The 21,044-nt window shown below is 42.1% G+C and overlaps 1 protein-coding gene across 1 annotated transcript; it reads right to left on the reverse strand.

Moving 5' to 3' along the window:
* Positions 1–782: 782 nt before the first annotated feature.
* On the reverse strand, positions 783–20,730 carry greb1 (growth regulating estrogen receptor binding 1; the record flags this gene model as incomplete). Its single annotated transcript, XM_083924912.1, has 33 exons — positions 20,574–20,730; positions 20,346–20,453; positions 19,338–19,514; positions 18,898–19,080; positions 17,623–17,724; positions 17,394–17,531; positions 14,283–14,444; positions 13,994–14,104; positions 12,786–12,971; positions 12,511–12,647; positions 12,014–12,290; positions 11,539–11,667; positions 11,133–11,345; positions 10,704–10,901; positions 10,365–10,548; positions 9,201–9,384; positions 8,954–9,090; positions 8,384–8,735; positions 8,140–8,255; positions 7,692–7,897; positions 6,942–7,563; positions 6,279–6,435; positions 6,094–6,196; positions 5,726–5,881; positions 5,375–5,511; positions 5,115–5,276; positions 4,130–4,334; positions 3,840–4,002; positions 3,608–3,726; positions 2,102–2,334; positions 1,505–1,705; positions 1,237–1,375; positions 783–946 (listed from the first exon to the last, which is right to left on the reverse strand). Exons 1-33 carry the CDS (start codon positions 20,725–20,727, stop codon positions 783–785), a joined length of 6,015 nt encoding a protein of 2,004 aa, XP_083781038.1. The 5' UTR covers positions 20,728–20,730.
* Positions 20,731–21,044: the final 314 nt, after the last annotated feature.

Here is a 21,044-nt window from a genome sequence, read left to right on the forward strand (position 1 = left end):
GTACTTTTTTTACATGATGCAAATGTGACAAAAATATATTCAAAATATTCCAAATATAAACAGACATGCAAAAAGAAAATTGTACAAAAAACTGTCTACCAAATAAGGTTTGTTGCCAAAAACTGGCTACTTTTGCACACAGATGAATGTGTCTACCCTTTTTTTAAAGCTTCTCATACTGTGTACACCTGCAAGGAAGTGCGCAGTACACTATGATATTGAAATACAAACTTGAATGCAGTTAAACCTGCAAACACAAAGAAATACAGTCTATTGAGTTTCTTCTTTAGGAAAAAAATGCAATGATTTAATTTGAATTTTGGTTCATATCTTCCTCCTTCAAAAATAAAAGCAAGGTACTGTGTTTCTATCAAAAGGTGTTTTTACAAGATGAAGAGTCTAACCTTTTTATCACCATGTTACTCTACTGTGATCTTTTAGATAATGGTTATTTTTTATAATAGGAAATCAAAAAGGTTAATATTCTAAGGTGAAAGAGACCACACTAAATGTAAGCAATAACATCTTATTACTAGAAAAAGCTTCCTGAAAAATCCTTAATATTTCCTGAACAATCTTCTGCTAATTCACATGGTAACCATGACACATAATGATTTCCTCTTGTTCCCTTGGCAGCAACGCCATATTGTCCGTGCAGAACCTGTGACAGTGCATACTTCCATGCTGTAAAAAACACTCTTGAATATTTCTTTTTTTGGCGCTTAAATTGATTTCAATACTGATTGTGTCTCTTTGTAGCCCACTGTATACATGCATTTCAGTCAAATATGTTTTCCAGTCAGGAAGAAGAGGGGTCGGTCCTCCTTGGCGTTGGCAGTCTGGAATTCATCACTGAGCCTGAACCTCCACTCCTCCTCCAACTCCAGCCTGCCTACAGTCTGCCTCAAAGAGCTGCGGTCTGCGCTGATGACACACAGAGTTGCACCTACAGGGAAGGCACACAAATAGGAGGGGATGGATGTTGAAATCATCAGATGTTCTGACTTCATAGGAGGAGAGGGTTATGACATGACATGAAACAAAGGTCCTTGGCAGGATCAAACCGGTGACATTGCAGTTATACGGTGTGATTCTTAGCCACTAAAATCCTTCCTTCAGAATGAGATGCAAGATGCATTTCATGTATAGTTTGCTTTGTACAGTACCGTACCTAAAAATCTGTAAAACACATACAGGTATATTTTGTCCTTGTCTGCATTTGGTCTGCTTTTGTACCTTTGAGGAAGCAGAACTTCTTGAGGAACCCAGGACTCACAAAGGAGTCGGCGAAACAGAGGAGAAGGCCACTGAAAAGCAGCCCTGTGCTGCTGATGTTGACAGAGTGAGGTCTGGAACTTACAAAACACACTGTCACCTGCAGGAGGCAAGAAGAGTGTGACTTTTATACACAGTGCATTGGAATTTATGGGTATATGAACCTATACTTCTGTTCAGAGGTTAATAATTAACCACAAACATATAGGCTGTGCATGTGTGTGTATACCTCAGTTCCCAGGTTGAGATAACAGTCCACAGACAGTACGGGGTGTGTGTAGTTCTTGGTGCTGAGTGGAAACAGCTTCTGGCTGGTGTGTTGAAGGTATTTTTCCAGGAGGAGCTGAGCTGGTGTAGCCAAGAAAAGGTGCTTGCTATCTGGGGCACAGATATACTGCGAGGGCCCTACTGAGGTGGGAACATCTGTTGTCTGGAGATATTTCAACCTTTTGTTTAATAACCTTTATTGCCATGATGGTTTTTTAATTAAAATATATTCAAATAACTGTTACATGCATACAGAGTCATAGTTATGTTGATTGCTAGTCAGAAATGTATCAGTTACCAATTCTCATTCACGAAGCCTGGAGCCAAGTCTCTTCTCTGACTCAATTGTACAATAAACAGTTATTTGTTTGTTATGTGAAAATATTGTAATTTGTTCCTGTATAGGTGTAAATGTGACATAATATGTGTACAGTATGTGTAACCTACAATACAAGTAAAGTAATTATTATTAAGTATTCTTCTTATTCTCTCAAATCTGTGTCTTATTCTGCTCTGTGAGTGATGTGCGGAGGTGTTGTCATGTGTTTTCAGCATCTACCTTGGTCTTGATAATAAATGTTCTGTATCCTCCTATGGCGATCTGCTTCTTCATGACGCTGAAGCTGTTAAACCGACAGACGAGCAGTCCGGCACTGTGTAGCCTCAGGGTGAAGTCCACATCGTGACAGGTGAAGCGGTTCTGGTCGTACTGGACATTCTGGCTCTGATCGACATTGAGGAGAAGGAAGTCATGCAGGTGTCCTCTGGAGAAGGGCTCCCTCTGCTTATCACCTGGATGAAGCAAAAATAAATGGAAATTGAATTAAGTCATAAGTCAGAAAAGTTTTCTTTGCATTCCACATTATTATATCAACTCATTCAGTCAGATATTTGAAATCCTTTCAAATTTACATTGAGTACAATCTGCCATAAATGTTTCAAAGAAACTACATGAACAATTCTTGTTGAAGTATCCTGTGCAGTCCAATACAACAGCCTTGCAATAGTTACTACGTTATGTGAAGTTAAGCTAAAACATTTAGTGTGTGTAAACTATATTCTAGGTGGGGATGAGCCATATTCAGTCAGTTTCAGTAACCTTCCCTGTAAAATTTAACGCAAAATGCAGGATGCCAGTGGTCTATTCAATGTAATTCTATTAAATAGTAATTATTTAATGCCAATATTAAAAAGTTGAGGCATTCTTACACAAAAATAAACAGCCTTTTGACCTATTGACTTGTTTATTTTTACACATAACATCTGTTGGAAAGGCTGTTATCAGTTACCCCAGTGCCCCCTTGTGGCAGAGGTGCGCAGCTGCGCACATGAAAACGTTGCTGTTAGTGGTAAATACACAACGCAAGAGGCACAATTTCAAAACAGTTGAGTAGAAAGTGAATTATATAACATATTCTAAAATTGTATAGAATTATGTAATGCTTTTAGGAAATGTTACACTGTATAAAAGACATACAGTGGCTGAAATCTTGTGACTTGAGTGCCCTCATTCATTATCAATAACATCAGTTGTCCCTAACTTACTTCACCACTGACTGGCTCTGTCTGGGGCATCACATAATTTGCCCTTCGGGCATCACATCTGAGGAGGCTGATTGAGTAAATATATATTGAGCTTAGGCTATTTTGCGTTTTGTATCAGCAATTAACTGCGCTGCTGCACTAGAAGAGCAAAGTTTTTCTCAGATATTGAGAGAACGAGGGGATGAACAGGAAGCTATAATGATTTATATTTTACAAATAACAGGTTATTTTGCATTTTGTGCATTGAGAAAATCCAAAAAACACTTTCCAGCAGGGAGGGCGTCACTCTAGCTGCCTCTATTGGTCAGTTGCCCCTGAGTGTGATTACACTTTTTGGTAATCTATGAGGTTGTTTCTTCATAAATTTTAATGTGATTGATTTTCTTCTATATTTTGTCCCTAGGACAAAAACATATTTGTAACTTTATTTAACTTAATTTGTATAGTATTTACAAAGAGTTAAAGCCGTCAAAGTGGTTTTTGAGGGTCTTTTCGAGGTTCCTGACATCATGACCCTGACCTGTGCGCCCGCGACTGCTCCACTTCCTGATCCCGCATAGTCCGTAGTGGGCCAGGTCTGGACAGGCCTCCATGTGTTGTAAGATCTGCTTCAGTGACACAGCGTGCTCCAGTGGGCAACTAACAACAGCAGAAGTCAAACAGTAGCTAAGTTTAAAACGAGTCATAACAAAACAACCAACTGCTATTTTGTACAACCCCCTTATTCATACAAATAATGAGCTTGTATGTACTTGCGTGCGTCGACATCCACTGCATTCCACATAACACAGGAGTCGTCAGCCAGGATGATGAAGGGCCAGACGTCACCTGCTGGGCCCCCTCCTTCCAAACGCCGACTGCGCTCCAGCTCCAAGTTGTGATAGGAAAGCTCTTTAATCAGGAAGTGAGCAGCACCTGCAGAAGAATGTGAATCAGTTGACTTTTTAGTACTGTATGTGCCAATGTAACTGCTAAGACTGCCTGTATGAAACATCTATGAAATGAAGGCATTCCTACATATCTCACTGTTGCTGTAACATACCTATTCCAGCTCCATTGAAGACAGTGGGCAGTACCAGCATGATGTGGTTGGGCCAGTACTTCTTATACACAGCCATCTCATACTCTTTGACCACCAGGATATGTAGATGTGAGGCTCCATCCATAGCATGGTACAAGTTAAACAGACCATGCTCATGACGACCGGTGGTTGGGGTGAAGATTGGACTCTTGATGCAGTCCGGGCTCTGGGGAAGAAGAGAGTAAAATTGAAAAATCAAAATCTGATATTTTCTGGCTGTTGTGCAAGTCAGAGGTTGCGATTTTTTTTGTGCTTCACATAATTTACAAAATATCCTCTAAAACATAAATCTGTTGTGCACATACTGTATCTTTATGATAATAAATAGGGCTGGGCTACAGTAATACGTTTTCCCATAAAGACCATTTTAATGATAGTCTAGCCTGTAGCACCACCTAGTGAAGCTCAAGGGTGTTGCAATGTGCTCATCCCTGCAAATCGCAAATTAAATGCAACAGTAATGTGTTGTGTTACTCATGGACCTAAGAGGGATTAACTGAAACAGACTTGATAACATTTCTAAACAGGAAATTAATATTTCATAATATAAGTTTTCTTTTGCAATGTTAAGAAGGCTCAAACGCCGTCTATTTTTCAAATTACATTTTTGTTTCTATTTATTTTTTATAATTTCTTTACATGTTATCTTTATTGTGAGATTAGCAGCAACAGAAGATTCTGGCACATTTACTGTCAGGGTGACTCTGACCATCTCAAACTACTTTTATCCTCACTAATAGTTCAGCCTAAGGTGGCAGTAGACTCCATCAGTGAGAAGTTTTTGTTGGGTCAACCCGCCGTGAGTGTCGCTCTTTGAAACAGCTATTTCGAGCTAGTTCTTTTCTAGCATAACCTGGACCATATGCTGTTGCTTTATCATGTTTCATTCAGTGCATCAGCTTCTGGCAATTTGAGATTCAGTTGTCAAGGTTAGGGAAGGACTCACCCAATCAGAAGTCAAAGGCAGTCGCATGCTCTCTAGCTGGCCTCCTGGTTGGCTGAAGCTGAAGTAGTGCTCTTTAGACTTTGGGATAATGAAGTAGAGCTGGATCTCTTCCCCAAGCAGTAAATGGGTAAATGTGAAGGCATGCAGTGTTGACTCGTACATCTGGATATAAGATTAAAGAAGACACACACGTTATCAGCTGTGGCTACATTTCAAAAGCATGTATGAGTGTGACAGTATCATACTGTCGTTCTGCTGACCTGATATCTGGGGTTGAACCCCAAGTACTGATGACACTGTTCACAGTGGTGGTATGTGTTGTATGCCGCATATTTAGACAGCTTGATCCTAGATGTCCGCCTACGTAGGTACACATCCTCCTGGCGCACAGGGTTTCCTTTGGAAGACAACAGGGACAAAGAGAGTTTAGGACAATAGCACAATATATAGGTAACTTCCTAGGTTTCTAAGATTAAGAGAAGATGAATGTTCTGTTTTGGTTGTGTATTAATATATTGAATTCTGTGTGTGTGTGTGTGTGTGTGTGTGTGTGTGTGTGTGTGTGTGTATGTGTGTGTGTGTGTGTGTGTGTATGTTCTGACTGTGCCTACCCCCAGTGTTGGGTTTATATCCAGGGCTATAGACAGAGCTGATGTCATCATATTTGGGATCATGGATGGTGTAGTCAAAGGGAATCGTCTTCACAATGTCTGGGTTGGGCCAGGAAGCATTGGGTGGGTGGTACTGCACCCCCTCTGCCTGTGCACCTAAATAAACACATTTACAAATGTAAGAATTACACAGCAGTTTTAGGCATAGCGAATATTGAAGATATGAATCTGGACCTGACCTGGAATCTGACAATATCCTCAAACAAACAGTATAAAATATAGAAAATTAAAGTTGTATAGAAAGCCTAATCTCCATAATTCACATAATGTCGGTTAGAAACGGTGGCGACTGCTGCAAATATACTGACTGTAGTTGATGTCTTCTTCATCGTAGATATCCACCTCCATCAGCCTGATCAGCATCCGAGACAGAATACCCAGGAAGTGCAGATACGCTCCTGTCTTACCCACCTGACCATGGAAAGGACAAAGGGATATTAAAGTAAAGATACAGCATAGTTGAATAAATTAAAGAAATTACTATAGAAAGTACCTGTGGGGGTCCACTGAGCAGCAGCCTGCGAGGGTGAAAGTTGTCACTTCGTCCTTCGGTGCGATTGCTGCTGTCCATATGGTAGGAGCGGGGCACTGTCCACTGGCGATAGTAGAGTGACTGCTCTGTACATGTCATCATCTTACTCAGCAAGGGCCTGCACACAAACACAATCATAGTTCATAATTACATTCCTCCTTGTAAGACTTTCAGCATTTGATATTTACATGACACATTGAGTGAAAGGTCTGGATCCACAGAACTGCGTTTTATTCCCATTTGTGTCTTACGTTCATAACTACACGTCCATTCTGCTCATAACAGAATGAGACATGATTAATGAATTCAGCTAAGTCATCTCATGACTACACCCTTGCATTATATTTGAATAGGAACTTTTCAAGGATTTATCACATTGTTGGGGTGTTAGATTATTTTGAAAGGTACAGTAGGGATTTCAGTTGTATGGGTAAGAGTCAAATCTATCAATAGACGTTATATTTTACATGTTCAAATAATGATAACTTTGCATTGTCCTAGCAGTCTATGAAAGTTTCAAATAGTGTTAGTGTGCCACGGGCCGAATAGTGGCTGATAAATGGTTAGTCAGCTTTCATGTCTCTAATGCACTGTAGTGGTGTGTAAAAAACATGTCCTCTATACCTGAAGCTGCTTGCCCATGCGACAGACATGTGTGGCAGGAATGAAGTACATCGTGGAAGCCCACTGCTGTCACTGGCTGTGATAATATCATAGAGGGCACGGGGGAGGAGCACAGAAGGTGGGCGACTCACTCCCCGTGCCCAGGAGCAGCTCAGATGAGGAGAGGAGGCTCGTGGGGACAAGGAGCCAGAGGAGATGGATTTGGAGTGTTGGCGACAAGACTGAGCCGGGGGGAAAGGTTGCTGTTTAGGAACTGGTATTTGCATCTGGGAGAGGGCCTGGTACTGCGGAAGCGTTTGAGTGAAGGGTGGAAAATTTGTTTGTGATAATGGCTGATTTTGACTCTGAGTTTGGAGTGGTGGTTGCTGCTGTGAGATTGGTTGGGCCTGGGAATAACACTGCACTTGAGGTTGATGTGATGTAGGCTGAGGGTACGGAAACGACTGAGACAGGGGCTGGGGTTGGAGTGGATGCTGAGTCTGTGATTGTGAGGGAGGTTGTATGGTGTCCATGGTCCCTTTCTGGACATTTGGTAAGGCGGTGCTTTGGGCAGGGAAGGGATCTAAAGCTACACTGCCTGGGCATGACTGGGGCTGCTGGCTACATGACAGAGGGGAGTCCCCTGGATGGAATCGAAGGAAGAAAAAGAAGAGTAAGAAGAAAATGAGTTGAGATATCCCTTCAAACAACGAGTGAACATTTCCCACATTTTAAATTCTCAAAGAACAGTTCATGTGCATCTCCTCTCACCGTTGTCCTGTGCTTCCTCCTCCTCATTGTCAGTACTGCTAAGTTTCTCTGCGTCACTCTCCAGCAGATCACTTCCTGGTCCGGGGTTGTGTGGTGGTCTTGACTCTGCCCTCACTAGATAAGCAGCCAGTCCGAGCTCTTGTTCAAGTGTGGTTCGCTGGAGGTAGGAGCAGCTTATAACTCTAAGATCACAATACTTCAGTGACCTGTGGTTAGAAATAAATTAACTGTTAAAGCTCCAGATTACATTTACTATAGTTTATGTGGCTTTCCTACAAGGCAATAATGGTATTCATTAAGTATATAGTGGAGTCTTGATTATTCTAAAGTTGCTACACATAAAACCTATTTTTGCTCATATAAAGATAACATTTGTTGATGAAACCACTGTAAATGGAGGGTTGGGAACAAAGGGACAGGGTTTGAGGTTAGAAGTCGGGGATTGTACCTTGGCAGTGATTCTCCCAGTGGCTCAGCTCCTGACAGGATCAGTATGCAGGGAAGGGCTTCCAGCTCCAGGTAGGTCTGAGGAACCCAGTTAGCGTCCTGTATCTTCAGCCATGTCTGCAGGACACATGCACAAATACAAGTTCAGGGAATATACAATTTTCAGGGTCAGTCACTGTTACTTGGACGATTATCTATCCATCCATAAAGTTATATATCCTGTATTTAATGACCCGCTAGCCCACCTTTATCTGATCAGTGAAGCTCTGTCCAATATTTAGAGCTTGGTTTGGATTCCCCACTATGATTTCAAAACTCTCCTCCAGACCCAGTTGCCTCCTCACTCTGGACAGTCGTTGGTGGGCCCATGCAGCCAGGGCCAAAGAGGGGATCCGCAGCAGGACCATGTGGCCATGGTGGGCGGGACATTGCTGGGCAGCAGTGAGCAGTGATTGTACAATCTCGAGGGTCTCCACAGAGCTGTGTTTGTGGAGATTATGGGAGCTTCCGATTCTGCCCGATGCAGCCATCAGAGCTATGCAGTAGTGTTGGATCAAAACTGTAGTCCGGATCACAGCACTGTGCAGTTTAGGGAACCTGAGAGAGAGAGAGAGAAAGAGGAAGAGAGTGAGAAAGAGAGAGAGAGGAAGAGAGAGAGAGAGGAGAGAGAGAGAGAGGAAGAGAGAGAGAAAGAGAGAGAGAGGAAGAGAGAGAGAGGAGAGAGAGAGAGAAGGAGAGAGAGGGAGCTTATAAGGCTTCTTACTTTTTGTGTGAAGAGGGTATTTGTGTGGATTAAGCGTGTGTGTTTGTGCTACCTTTCTTCCAAGGCAGATGCCATGCTTTCAAAGGAGGAATCGTAACGCATCAGAGGCAGGCTGCTCCCTGAACGGGTTGACTCTAAAAGCTCTGACACACCAAAGTAGCGCATCTTCTCATGATACAGGTCCACATCCTATACACATAAGCAAACAATGTTACAGGTGTAAACTCCCATCAACCTTCGGATATGTGCCACTGGCGTATGGAGACAGGATGTGTATCACACACAGACTTCCATCTTACATTACTGAATGCAGAGGGCCAGTGGATCTCATTATAGGGGCTGATGCGGGTATACTGTGTCTGCAGAGCGAAGGGGAAGGAGGTAACATGGAGAATTAGGATGTTTGGAGCATCTCTGACCTGACGGGAGTTTAACAGCTGGTCCACCAGACCCAAACCACTGTCTGAGCAACTGTGGGGTGCACTGAATGAGAGAGAGAAAAAAAACACAATTGATTGCTTTGTTCCACAGGTGAACAATAACAAGTGAACTCAGTAATCAGTCTGCACTACTTCTGTGCCTGTATTCCGTGAACATCTTAAGGCTAAAAGTAGCTCCTAACTTGCTGATTTGGGAGTAACTCTGGGCAAAAAAATGGGCATGTCAGTTCTTATTTTAGGCCTCCTAAATTTTTGGTCTAAAAGTTTTTCACAAAAGCGTTTTAGTGCTAAAATCATCTCCTAAATCTGTGATAAGTTGGAAGTAGTCAAGAGGATTCCTCTCACTAAGAGCAAATCTCAAACCTAATCCTAAAATGGCAACCTGTCTTGTAGTTATGTCAACATTTGAGAAATCTTTAATGATAGTGGGAAAGCTGCATTTATTTATTTATTTATTTTCAGGAATATATTTTCCCACACTTTGCTTTTTTACAACTCGACTTAGTCAAGATGTAAAAGCTGTTGTTGTTTGCACTTCTCACTATCAGCCATGATAATTGTAGTCAGATAATTATGAGGCTTCTTACATAGATACCCACTAATTGTTAACGCGCTGCCAGACATGTAAGAGGCTGATTATTAGCTGCACATATACCTGACAAGTCATTAGCCTATATAACTCTTTGTTTTATGTCACATCAGTGACACCAACATATGATTCTAAAATCTTTAATTGGATATGGCAACATACCTCGTACAGTATTTATATCACACATTCACTGACTTCACGAGACCCAAAACAGCCAATCACAGTTTCATACGATATGAAATCACCCATAGCAAGGGGGTCAATCTTGCCCTTTCTCTTAGGTAAAGACTTCTCCCAAATCTTTAGTATAAGTTGGTCTCAGCAGCTTTGTGAAGAGGTTTTAAGAGGACACTAGTTAGGAATTTTTACTTTAGGAGTCCTTGTGGGAGTTTGGGAATACAGGCCAGATCTCTGTCTCATTTTCTTACACACACCTGTTAATGTCCCAGTGTGCGTGGTCATGGACCAGGATGTAGAGTGTGTAGGAGTTGCTTTGTGCTTCCTTGATGAGGCTGTCAATTCGTGCCTGAGCACTTTGATCCATCTTAACCACATACCGCTCAGCCTCCTGTTGGGACAAACACTCCTGATCTAAACCCCCAAGCTCCTGAAGGACACCTGAGATATGCAGCCAAAGAGGAATAGGGTCAAAATAAAAACACATCATGTTGTAGGCACAAACACAAAATAAAATGATTCTTCTTGTCTCTCCGTTTTAAATACAAGAATAAATTAAAACAACTTCTGAGAAAAGAAAGAGCAATGCAACTGACCAGAGCTCCAGAGATGGAGAACCGTCTGCTGAAATGTGACCTCGGAGGGCGGAACCAGGATAAGGAAGCTGACCCTGTCGAAGGAGCCAAGATCCAGGTTCTGTGTGCTGGAGTCTGCTATGGCACAAACATGGGACAGCAGCTTTCTGGCCACCGCCAGCTGAATGGGACGGACCTCACGCCACTCCACGGAGTATTCTACATACAAACAAACACAAATTTGTATCATCATACTCAATAAAGTATTTATTTTAAATATACTTTAATGATCGTGCTGGTATCAGCGATGCACATTTGCTGGGAAAAGGAGGAAGGGACATGAAAACACAGTCATATAATTACTTATCTCATCAAAGGCCTTTCCACACTTTGCTGAAGCAAGGAAATGCATTCCATATACAGTACAGTGTACACTTCAATCTGTCTCACCTGAACAGATGTCTTTGGGACTTGAAGCTCTCTCTTTAGGGCTGGGTGAGTCTTTTGGACACTGTGTGTGTGAATCCTTAGGACTGTTTGTGTCTTTGGGATTGTGTGTGGTTTTAAGACTCCTCTCTTCAGTTGATTCCTGACTACTGGATAAGGGAGAAGGCTCGCTGCTGTCCACAGTGGCACTATCCAGCAAGGAATCCAAATCAACATCTGAAAAACAGAAAGTCACACCTCATGTTGGTGAATTATGTCGATAATACACAATAATAGGCCTGAACTTCACACACAAACAGAGGCAATGTATACTCTGTTCTCAGTATAGTTTCCACCTGAAACCCACCCTACCCCACACCATCTCAGTCTGACACCCCTTGAAATGTGCAGGAAAAAATGGCAGACCCACCTTGTCCGAGGGAATTGCAATAGTGGATGAGCTCCTGGGCAACACCAGTGGAGAGCTGGTGGTTGATTTCTTTCAGACCCTCATTGGGGGAGTACATTCTCTCTGCTAAGGCACGACACTGGTGTTTACCTGCAACACACACATAAAAATGCACTGAAATAAAATCTGCTTTATTATTTCTTTATAATGGTGCTCTACTCGAAAACTTGGTCTGGAATTGCCTCAACACGATTTTTTTTTGACGGCCCCCTGCACAAACATGCAAGCATGGCCTGACCCTCTATCACAACAAACAACAGAGAAGCTCAGATTACAACACACACGCATGCACGCATGCACGCTTGCACGCACACATGCACGCACGCACACACACACACACACACCTATAATGTAACATATTAAAGTTCTTTATATCGAGTACAGTGCCTTTTATTCTCAGGGCAACTTAACAACATGCATATATACAAACTCCCACCTGTGACTACCACACAGGACTGTGTTTCCTGTCCCGGTGCAGTGACAATAATAACAACGTAGGTGGTGTTTTCAAGCCGTCCTTCCATTAACCTGCTGAACGTTTGCTGGAGGCCTTGAGCCAAAGATCCAATCTTCTCCCCTAACACCACCACTCCCTCTCCACAGGAGGATGCAGCTAGCTGGGCAAGCCAAGGAAGTTGGCTTGGGGTCAGGGGTTGTTGGCTCTGGGGAGGTAAGGAGAGATACTGGGGGAGCCCAGGTATGGTTGATGGGGTCTGGAGACAGAGTAGAAAAGGATGAACATTTTGTTAATTTATTTAGTCTTACTCGATCTTGCCTTCGGTATTTGTTTCCGTAATGTTACACGGAGAAAACAACAGCCTGACACAAATAAGGTCTCCTAAAACCTTGGACCCTGGAATTCTTAATTTTCTGTCCTTAGTTTTTTTTTATTCTCTCAAACCTTTTGACAGTAGGACACTTCCTTCATCTCACCTCTATGCCATAGTGCCTCCCTTGGGTGGCTGGTGTTTGAGGCTGCTGGAACTGTCTGATCTCGCTGAGGTGAGACTCCCTCCATGACCTCATGAATATCTGCTCCAAGTCCTCTATTAGGGGCACCTGGTCAGGGCCTTGGATGAATATAGGTGAGAGACAAACACAAAAAGTAGACTCAGAAGACTTAAACTTGAGTCATTCATAACTGTCTGCCTCCCAGTGGCCATTATGAGACACACAGCCTTTGTTCTAGAAGAAGGTTTTACACTTACCTAGCTGAACAAGGTAGTAGACTGTGAGCAGTATCTGCATCTCAGTTGACAATGGCTGAATGGGTGATGGTCCATAGTGCTGGTAGACTCTGGGGAGTGCCTGGGAGCTCAGATAACAACTCTGGAGCAGAGAACTGACAAGCACTTCACTGACATTTCCATTCAACTGAGGAAGTGGGCCATGACCTGTATCAATGAGAGGTAGACAGATGAATCAGATGAAAACAGTGAGGAGGCTAATAATAACTAGGACTTAGGGCTGTGACTCAGGTGGTGGTTTTGGCCATCAACTGTAGGGCTGTTCATTCAGCAGAAACTCTCCTTTTTACATGTTGAAAGTGTCCAGGGGTAATATACAAAACCTGAAATGGCTCCCTATGTACATGGATGGGAAAATTCCTAATGGACAAAAGAGTCTGCCCAATGAATGTAATGTAATAGATGGACAAAAAACACAAGGCTTTGACTGATGGTTGGATGGAAAAATGGCTGAATACTTCATGAAATCATGTAACGTGACAATTACAATGGCTAGACATGTCAGTGTGAAAAAACCCAATGCAGACACCTTTGTCTAAGAGAAAAGGATGTATATATTGTATCATGGCCTATGCTAGATTTTATTTTGATGTTTGCATTTCTTTCAGTTAATCCATGAAAGTCTTACACTGCAACAAATCAAAATAAAGGAAAGTTGTTGGGAATATGCAGTTTGCATAGTTTCTGCTCCCAAGTGGGAGAGAAAGTTAATAAGAGGTATATAAGATGGTAGGAACAACAGATTGGTGGTTGGAGGTTGAAGGGCAGATAGGTGATGGATATGAAGTGAAAACTGAAAGGAAATGAAATGATGAAAGTACATACACTGGATATAGGAAGTGTCTGAGGGCACAGACAATGGAAAAGTTGGCAGGTGATAGAAAGGGGTGAAAAGGTTGAAGGGGGAGGGCTGAGGAATAGCCTCAGGAGTTGGCTGACCTCTAACCTATGAGGAGAGGCGAGCTAAGCAGGCCATCTGTTGGGTGGTTACTGAAAACCTCTCCTGTTCACCTGCTTCAAAGTGCAGTACTGATAACCATGTGTAAAATGATCACAGCACATAAGCTAGTCAGTAATGACTTTGACTGATTAGTGGGGCAACTCTGTCACAGTTTCAAATAATATTTTAAAAAGAAAGTGTATTCTATCATCAAAATTGGTCGCCTGACCTTTAAAGATGACAGGTTGAAGTCTGCAGGTGTGTAACAGCTGATCAGGGATTGTTAAAGACAGCCCTGGGGTTAAGGACCCCTGCGATGAACTCAGTGTGGCTGCAGGCTCTGGAGAAAGCACAGGAATATTTTTAAATTTACATATATGCACACAAACCTTGCAAGCAACACACAGCTGTCTTATTCACACGTATAGCATTAAATAAATATCTTCAATCACATCCATGTCCCATATTTATCCCTTTATCTTTTGGTCTGTATAATACGTCTCTCCTCTTCTTGTTACCTGATCGGGCTCCATTTTTGATGACAGAGGGCACCGATATTGTTGATAAAGCTGATGAAGATGGTGACGTCTTCATAGAGCTCTCTGGTAAACTGTTGGCAGAAGACTCAGGCGACCAACCCTTGTGCCTCTTCTTTGGAGGTCCAGCATTTGGATGGGACCCTGGATGATAAAGAATAAGATCACATAGCGCTTTAGCTTAGATTGTAGTTCAAACTAAATACTTATACTTAATATTAATAATGTAATACCTGACTCTTTGTCTCCCATTTTAAAAATTGCAATAAAAAAAATGAAGAATTTAAATACATTTCAAATGTATGGTGATCAGTAAATAAATGTCCCCCCCCCCCCCCCCCCCCCTATTTTACAGTTTTACGGCTTTGTCCCCAGCTAAGGGATCTTGTTGCCTCTCCTGCTTTGATATTTGTCACTGCTATTGTATTTGTTGGGTTGATATTTTTTCTGCTTTTACAGATTCAGCAAATTCAGTTTGCTTTATGGAATGATTTCCTGCTCAGGAGATGATTCACTTGTATATCAACAGTTGTATTTAAGTCATACATTAACCTGTCTCTTCCTCTTCCTCTCAACCTTTGTTGAAATGCAGTACTAGAGAGACACATGAAAGGTCCACTTGTTAAAAGGGCCATGAAAAAAAACACAACATCGACAGGAAGGAAGCTTTTCATTCAGCGAGAGAGCAGGAAAAAAGAAGAGACAGAGAGGGAATTTTACAACCCTGGTTAATAGAGGTGACAGACAGGGGGAGAGGGAGGGAGAAAAACAGAAAGACAAAGGAAAACCCCCAACACACAATACAGAGGCCTGGCTCCTGTAAGGCAGGGGTGTTATAACACACACACGCAGGCACGCACGCATGCACGCACACACAGTTTTGGCTGGTGCTGGTAGGAGTGCTCCTTTTCAGAGGTGTGAAGAAACCCAGGGGAGAAGTTTAATGACAACAGACACAAACTGACCACGTTGACATGCTCAAGAAGCCAGATATTGGTGAGCAATCAGATAATTATGATATACATTTGGCCCTTTTCAGACCTGTTTCTTAAATCTGTCCTGAGGGATCAGATCACAAGTGGACAGTTCTAAGTACAGGTGTGAATGCACCCATGACGCACTGAGATTACACCCCATTAAACACACATTCAGAAGTGGCCGGGGCTGCATGTGGCCACATTCTTTTAGCAGTGTGTACACACGTGAACACATATTGAAGGACCACCTACTCAGCTATAAGCCTAACTTCGTACTCATTCACTGGCTTTGTCCATAACATCTGAGCCACAGGTAGCTCTGTGTATTTTGGCTGTTTATGTACTTTTAAACATCAGTACTCTGAATGTATTTCTCAGGTTGCCTAGAAAAGGCAGATGTGCTGAAAGGTACGGAGGTCTTCAGGTCCACTGTCATGCAATAACCTTACAGTATTGTTAGGTTCATAATATGTTTTCGAATTGACGAATATGTAGGATATTCCTATTCGGCACTGCTGTTGTTATTTAGAAGCTGCAGTGTTTGTAAAACAGATAAACACATTTCATTTACTATAAATTCTTCACAATAAAAGTCCACCGGATCTTCATCAGCAGTAACTTAACATCACTCCTATGTACCCAAACTATTACACACACATACCGCTTTTGGCTGGAGATAAGTTACGACCATTGGCACACAGACAAACTGTAGGCATCATTCTTCTTGAATCTCTAATAATGATTTATGTGAGAGTAACAACTAATACAATAACTATAAAAAAATATTTTCCATTAAAATATGTGAGCTTTCAATATGCAAACGATGTACGTGTTTATTTGCATATGGAGAGGGGAGTAATATCGTATCACAAGTGGTCACTCAAGATGCATCTTCGTTGTGGGGCTGTTGTGCCTTTATTACGCCCCACTGTCTGTGTGAAAGGTACAAATAGAGTGGGGAGAAAGATCTGTTGCGTCTCTGAGATGGCAGCGGAGGGAGTCACAGTGCAGCAACAGCGCCGAGCTGACATCTGTATGAATGGAAAAGCCAGCAGGGTGGAACGAGGCGTTGACCCACAGACAGGTCAAAAAGTGACAAAGCAGTGGTCAGAGTAGCCTAGGTTTTTAATAACTTAGAGAAATTGTGTGAAATATTCCACTGTCTGTTCCTCTCTCTCTCTCAAACACACACGTGCCGTGGCACTGCAGCCCGACTGTCCTTCTCTCTATGACAATTTGTGCTACTATACTGTATAAAGTTGGCAGTTTGTGGGTGGCTACACTCTGCTGCCACCTGTGAACTGACGTTCTAAGAACTATCCACTTGCGATCTGATCACTCAGGATAGATGATTAGAGGGAGTCAAATCAGACCTTTAGATGAGCTACAGTATTCTGATAACTTAAACCCCAGCTTATATGCAGTTGGTGATTTATTTTGCAATGTTTTAAATTTTCTCATTCACAGTTTATATGTTTATCAAACCTATTTTATGTCTGTTTTATTGTGTATAAGAGTGATAATGACAGATTTATAACAGTACTGTCTTGAGAAGGTGGAAAAAAATGTTTATTTGATACCTCCTTTTCTGCGTTACATTGCTGGCATCACTTTTATGGGAATATTAAATGAAAACAGGATCCTTTTCAAAAACTTGTAAAACTAAAACTATGTAAAATTGCCAGGACATTTGTTGAGTGACGTGCATGCCTGAGAGGGACTTTTTCCAGCAACAGAGATGCTCCACAAAGCCTTGAATAATCTGACTGCAGATAGAAAAGCAGTGAATTTTTCTCCTCTCAATCTCTGCGGGGATGGAAAAGTGCACTATATTGTTTCTGTTTGGTTCAAAGCTTTTTTATGTTTTGGGTGTTTATGCTTCACTTTATAAAAAACCTTGAACCCCACAAAAAAAACACGAAGAACAAAATTCAAAGTATTTTAAGTAACGCTGCATGTGGATAATTCAGAAAAATAGGTAAATGGCCAATAAACTTCACTGATGATGTCAAGTATGTCGTAATAGGAATTAAGCATAACTTCAATAAAACAACTAAAATGTCATATAAGTGACTGGATTATAGAGCTGAGTATCACCAGTGTGCATAATCTGTACCTGTAGCTGAGGGTCTCCCAGGCCTCGGCTGACTCAAAGGTGGCTGGGCGACAGAGGAAACAGCATGGTTTCCATTTGTCAGCGAGTGGGGGGCGTCAGCTATATGAGGCAGACCAATCGTGTCCACATTTGATCCTGCTGTTTACACACAGAATAACAATTAAATCAGTAACATTAATAACTAACATTTCATGAATATGATATTCACATTTCTGTTTGTGTGTGTTACCTGTGTAGCCACCCGGTGTATGTGATGGATGTGTCAGTGCCATGTTTGGTGGCTGTTCATCTGATGTCACATGGCTGGACCCCATCTGTCTCATCCTGCCATCTAAAACACACACACACACACACGCACGCACGCACGCACGCACGCACGCACGCACGCACGCACGCACGCACGCACACACACACACACACACACACACACACACACACAGTAATTTACTATACAAGGAAAATTTTTTTAGTAGCTATTAGGTTATTCATTGTACGCTAGTAGTACCTAAGTTTACTAACTAGTTAACTTTTCTGAGTAATGTCAGGAACCCACTCAGATTTAGAACAGTGATCTTATGTAAAAAGACAACCAGATAACTCAGTATACCTGTCTTGAAACCGGCTAGAGTTAATAATACTACACCGCTCTGGAGAGTTAGAAGTAAATCTGATAGCCCTGCTGCAGGAGTAACTGAATGATTGGTATGGAGGTATTTTAAGAATTATTGCATGTGGTAGAAGGACACTGTTTTTGTTCCAATCTGCAAGAACCACATTGTGTGCTTCTCCCTTTCACTGCCACTAAAGTAACCTTTTAGTGTTAAGTAGACACAGAGTTAGCACAGAAACACCATTGCTGCATAGCAACAGCCTTTTTCCAGGAAAAGGGCTTAACCCGTGAGCATGTTGCATAATCCCAAATCCTTAATATCAGAACCATCGCACACTTTGAAAAAAGGGATTTTTATTTATTATGTTCACCAATATGCTCCAGGTTTTCTAAGACAAAGAAATCTTAACTCTTAACATTCCCCTCTCAAACAACAGTAAAGAGTAAAGAATTAAGACTCAAGTGGAAACAACAGAATAAGGTTAGAAACACATAGAGAACACCATATTCACAGGGTTAGTGTTCTTTCTCAGTCTTTTTCACCAGTGTCTGTTCACCCCATTTTAATTTGATGGGTAACCTCCAGTCTCACCTTTCACCTGTCCTTAAGGCTTTACTACCTGTCCATCTGGTCAGACCCGCCCTCTCATTGTTTCCCAGTAAATACAAGATAAAGGCCTCTAAACTAATGCCTTGTGCTTGTGCTTATAACTCTCCCCTAAACCTTTTTGTTTTGCTTCACTTTTACAATGAACCCCTCCCCTGCTGAGCGATCAGTGTGTCACGCACTGCTTTTATTGTAAACAAAATCCCAAATCCCCCAAAAGACTGCTTGACATTTTGAATCAGAAAATGATTACAGTTGCCAAATCAACACATGCATTCATCTCTCACCGTGTTCCCTCCAGTAGACGGGAGCTCCTTTGACCAGCACACCCTGGTTGTTTCGGTGCAGATGGTACTTCAAGTGCTTCTGTTTCTTGGGCTGAGTGCTGAGCTTCAGGTTAATGTGGTTGGAGAACTCTGTGAAATAGCGAAAGCCTTTCTCTCCACAGCCCATACAGTTCCCTAAGAAGCCTGGATGGAGCACACATACAGAAAATGTACGATTACAACAGGCTGCATTTTATGTTTCTCTTTCCCTCTGTCTCCAGGCCTGATGCTAACCTAGGCTTAATACTTCCGATGACCTCTGTGCTTACAGCATGACACAAGATGGGTTTTCTCATCTCAATCTAGGACCAAAAGCAAATAAAGGTATATCCCAAAAAGGGTGAACTACTCCTTTTCAACAGTGACAATATTTTCCTGTTACTCTGAGTCTCCCGCCTCACCCAGCAATGCATTGTGCCCCCGTTCGTCTGGCAGGAAGCGGCGGTCCACAGCACACACCAGCAGGGTCTCGGAGAGGGAGGGGGACTTCACTCCAACCAACATGAACCCAGTGGGCACATCCAAAGGATCTGATGCCAGCGAGGACAGACGCAGGTCCCTGCCTGCCTGACAGAAGCCTGTGGGGGAACAAAAGACAGGCGTGGATTTTATATTTTCAGAAAATGATCTAGTAGTTTTCCTTTGACTTTTAGATTACTTCGTCTTATTGTAGTATAAATGAGAAGAGCTATGTTATACACTATACAGACAGCTGACCTGGATACTTTTCTGCTGCTCATTCATCTTTTATCTGTTGTCATTACGATTTCTGGTAAAGGCAAATCAATATATCAATCAATATATCAATATTTTCTCTTATCAACTGCACCACGACCAACCACATCCACAAAACTGACCCTTGCAAATTATGTGACTATATATCCAGCAGAGTGAAAAACCAGCCACACTCATCATATCTCCCTTTCATCATTCCCCGTTAAATATACAGCACATGCATAAATAAGGTGAACACTATCCCCTTTCACACAGCCTAATATATGTATAAAAGTTACAAACAAGGAATAGGACAGAGTTGTTCCACCGTTAAGCTGGCAACAGAGGTAGTAACAGAGCTGAACTGATAGCTGTGTAAAAGAGACAGCTGGCATGGCGGGACTACATACACTGGACACCGATGAATGGTTCAGTGTAGAAAAACAAAGCCAGCGTAATCGTGGACCTTCTTTACGGCAGAATTGCAAAACCTCTGTGTAAAAGAGGCTACTGATTAAATCAAATGTGCCATATACACAAGTATACTGTATTACCGGGAAACAGCAATTACAGATCAGTGTGCTTGATGAAATTGCACATCTCCTGGTGCCAATTGTAACCGTAATGCGGTGCAAATTCTTAGTACATGTGGCCCTAGGTGTGATGTTTTTTACATGTTGTGTATGTGTACAAACCATCAGTGGTGCAGCATCCCTCAGGTGGGGGCTTCATCAGATAGGGTATAAGGGGGCTGTTAGACTCTGAACCATCTTCATCATCTTCATCATCATTCTCTGGACGGCCTGTTGGGGACATACACAAAAAGCATAAGAGTGACAAGCAGATACAGGAAGAAACAGAGATGCTTGACTGTTTTACTTAACTCGTTATCACAGCTTCTACTTTGCATCCATGCAACTTACCATCATGTGCCAACGGCTGCTCTGTCTCGAGGTACAGCTGTGAGAAGACAGGTCGAGGCACTACGGTGTTCGACCTCAGCGATGCCTCAATGGAGTTATGGAGGACCTCCTCAAAGCGTGTGGTCCGCAGCTGGCCTGCATAGCAGTTCCCCATTGGTGTCCTGCAAAAACACAGAAACCTTGTGTTGGACACTTAAAATATATTTGTAAGCTGAGAGTGAGACAGTTTTGTTTGCAGTAACTTATTAAGAACAACCCCAGTGAAACTTTTACTGCAGTGAAAGTCAAGCGTTGCTACTTGCAGGTACTGTAAGTACACATTCACAAGCCGTTCCATTATACTGTATGGTTTAGTATTAGAGTATTGTCAGTTTCAAGATAAATGTGAAAAGAAATAAGAAAAGTGAATTTACCCCAGTGATATACTGTAAGATATCTGTCAGCTGTGTGCTCTGATGTAGAGATCTATTT

This window comes from Echiichthys vipera (assembly GCF_963691815.1).
Source record: "Echiichthys vipera genome assembly, chromosome: 1".
NCBI classification, from domain to species: Eukaryota; Metazoa; Chordata; class Actinopteri; order Perciformes; family Trachinidae; genus Echiichthys; species Echiichthys vipera.